General features: G+C 38.9%; 1 protein-coding gene across 1 annotated transcript in view; it reads left to right on the top strand.

Annotated features, from left to right (window-relative positions):
• The window catches only part of SEC24A (SEC24 family member A), a 16,352-nt gene extending 13,380 nt beyond the window's left edge, over window positions 1–2,972 (top strand). The window contains exons 18-22 of the mRNA XM_009078756.1: window positions 729–866; window positions 1,500–1,604; window positions 1,730–1,828; window positions 2,355–2,458; window positions 2,858–2,972. Coding sequence (XP_009077004.1) covers window positions 729–866; window positions 1,500–1,604; window positions 1,730–1,828; window positions 2,355–2,458; window positions 2,858–2,972 — 561 coding nt within the window. The remainder of the gene's footprint in view (window positions 1–728; window positions 867–1,499; window positions 1,605–1,729; window positions 1,829–2,354; window positions 2,459–2,857) is intronic.
• Window positions 2,973–3,235: the final 263 nt, after the last annotated feature.

The following is a 3,235-nucleotide window of genomic DNA, read 5'->3' as shown; positions in this document are numbered from 1 at the left end:
TTCAGTGTGGGTGAGAAGAGATCTGCCTGGCAAAGAGGTAGGTGGCTTGGCTGTTCTTGCAACAGGTTTAAAGCATTTCACAGTATTTTCTCAGTGTAATTACTTTTTAAGTGAATTTCCCTGAACTGATCCTAGAAGTAGTTTTAAGTGTTGGGCAAATTCTGTTTTAGGGAGAATATTTTGATTCATACCTCTTGATTAGGAATTAACCAATGTTCCTATTGAGCTTTTCATCTAAAAGGCTTTATAAGTGTTTGACCCAGTCAAGTGGGAGGTGTGAGCCCTTTTCACTTACTGCTGTTTTTTTTGTCCCAACGAGCCAGGCCTGTCTCTTTGCTGTAAATCCAGACCTAGGATTTTGTACATTGAAGCCAATTGTAAACTGCTCCAGTATTTACTCTTTTAAATTCCATCAAGTAGCATTTTTGAGGTGTGTGTTAGAGAGACATGTTTCAGAGTGCTTTCCTGCTGTACTTTCTAGAAAGGATGGATGGTGCCAGGTCAGAGGAATTCTAGAACCCAGAAATGGGAATAAGGAGATATGTGTGATTTGTATGTGAAACACTGATGAGAACTGCAGAGAAGTCAAATAGCAGCAGTAAAATACCATGAGGAAACACTTAGGGCATATCTCTAAGACTTAAGTTAGAAATAACTGATAGATTGTATGTGAAATTCAGCTTCTCTCTGTGCTTTCATGGTTACACTAAATGTCTGATGGTTTGCAGAAAGCATTTCAGACTGGGACGAACACACGCTTAGATGAACGGATTTTCACCATGTGTCAAGTGAAGAACCAGCCCCTCATTTACCTCATGCTCATGACACATCCCAGTCTGTACAGAGTTGATAACCTCACAGATGAGGTGAGTTGTTGTGTTGCTACAGGATCTGTTTGTTTGTTCCCAAAGATTTGTATGATGTTAAAGTAAATTGGTGTTAAAAATTCCCCCAAGTTTTCCACGTTAAAGCTAAAATGTAACGTTTCATGTTCTGGTTGCATTTCTGCATTTGTTACTTGGGGCTGGGTTGATGAATTGTGGAAGGAAGCTGAGCTCTGGCTGTGGGAGGATGGGGAAGGTTTTTTCCTAACTTGTTTCACTTTTTGCCTTGTGCCATTATCTTGCACTCTAAGTCACATGTACATGCTTTAAAGTCTTGTCCCTCTGTAGCTTCCTTTATTTTCAAATGTCAAGCAGTTCTGTGAGCAGTGAATGCTTATGTAAAACCCTGATTAATTTTAGAAATCATATCCTTTGTGCATAACAAATCTGATATTCCAGTTCTAGAACTAATTAACTGAGATGAAGGTGATGAAATAGACCCTCTCTAATAAAACATTGAGATTTATTAGTAAATTAGGCACTTGAAGTGTGACTTGAACTCAACTGAGAACAAAGTCCAGCTTCAATATTCACTACAATACATCCTACTCTTAACCTTCTGTTTTGTTGCATCAAGATGTGAATTGCTGTTTTTCTTCTTGCTGCTTCTTTTAGGGGGCCCTGAACATAAATGACAGAACTATACCTCAGCCACCTCTTCTCCAGCTGTCAGTGGAGAAGCTGAGTAGGGATGGTGCTTACCTGATGGATGCTGGCTCTGTAAGTTGGGTGGGGAGTGTTTATCCCAATTTACTCATTGTGTTTGTCTTGGGCTCTCTAAATGTGTAGGAGACTGCTGAGGTGTGTTTTGCCTTTGACTGATGGTGTTGATGGGTGTCTTTCAGGTGATGTTTCTGTGGATTGGGAAGACCTGTGGGCAGAGCTTTATCAACCAAGTCCTGGGAGTTCCAAATTATGGCTCAATCCCACAAAACATGGTATGTGTTTGCTTTGCTGTGTACCAACCATACAGTGCTGCCAGGATATTATTTTCATGAGAACTGAACTACCACTACTCAAATATCAGCCCTCTGCTTGTCTAAATCCAGGTTTAAGGAAAGAAATAATTTCTGTTACCTCTTGGAGTTTCTCTGGGCTAAAACTTTACAAACTCTTCCCATGAAAACACAGTGAGAAGAGGCTGACCCTGATTGAGTTTCTCAGACCTGTGGGAGCAGACTAAGAACACTTGCAAATAGTGAACACAGTGGGTTAGTGGGAAACCCTTTAGGTTTTGTAATAAAACAGGTTTTGATCACAGCTCAGTCATCACTGCTCTGACAGGTAATTGCTGATAGCAGTTTGGAGCTCTTGGCTGTTTCAAGCCCTTTCAGAAAAGACAAGACTGAAATGATGCATCACAAAACATCTGTCTGGGTTTCCCTTATACCAGTTGGGCTATTTCAAGTGTTCCTTTGACTTTTTTTCTGACAAATATCCTATTTGTTTTATGAAACCTTTTGCCTTTAGACACATCTTCCAGAACTTGAAACTGCAGAGTCCATCAGAACCAGAGCCTTCATTTCTTGGCTGAGAGAACAGAGACCTTTCTTTCCTATACTATATATAATAAAGTAAGTGTTTTTTAACAATTTTTGTGCTTCTTTAGGAACCTGTTAACAATACTTACTTAGATATCATATACTGAACTTCCTTAATGGAGGTTTAAACAACACCATGTGCTGTGCCTGACAGATTTGACAGCAGATATGACTTGTTATAAGTTGTCTCTAATTAGAATTTCCCCAGACTAAAAAAAACAATCTTTGGTTTGTGTCAGATAAATGAAGTAAGTGCTGGTGAGTGCACTTACAGGGATTAATCACTGGTGAGGGTTATTTGAGATCCTCTTTTCATGTGTCCTTCACCTCTTGAAATGTCTTCCCATTTGACCTGTAACTTTATTAATGCATTGCACTGTGCCTCTTGGCAACTGTTTGTTTCACTCGAACACTTATATTTTCATTTTTAAGGGATGAGAGTCCATTGAAATCAAGTTTTCTGCAAAATATGATTGAAGACAGAACAGAATCAGCCTTATCATACTATGAATTCCTCCTTCATATACAGCAGCAAGTGAATAAATGAAACACTGGCCTTTGGCTCACTTCTTTATGGAAAGATTTTGCAGTAAAGAACAATTGTGCTTGTAATATCTTCATTAAATCTGTGGCCTGAGGCAGTTGATGAGAAGTTCTCACTGTGATTTCAACGAACTAAAGCAAATAAAGGACCACATCTGAGAATCAATTGTGCAACTACATGATATTTTACCTTAAAAAAAAAAAATCAAACTGTTGGAACTGGTTGAGCACCTTTAATTTGCTGCAAATCATGTTTTTACTGTAAGT

Source organism: Acanthisitta chloris, unplaced genomic scaffold (assembly GCF_000695815.1).
Source record: "Acanthisitta chloris isolate BGI_N310 unplaced genomic scaffold, ASM69581v1 scaffold4667, whole genome shotgun sequence".
Classification (NCBI taxonomy): domain Eukaryota; kingdom Metazoa; phylum Chordata; class Aves; order Passeriformes; family Acanthisittidae; genus Acanthisitta; species Acanthisitta chloris.
Note: the sequence above shows the minus strand (reverse complement) of the source record. Positions and strands in the feature narration are given on the sequence as shown.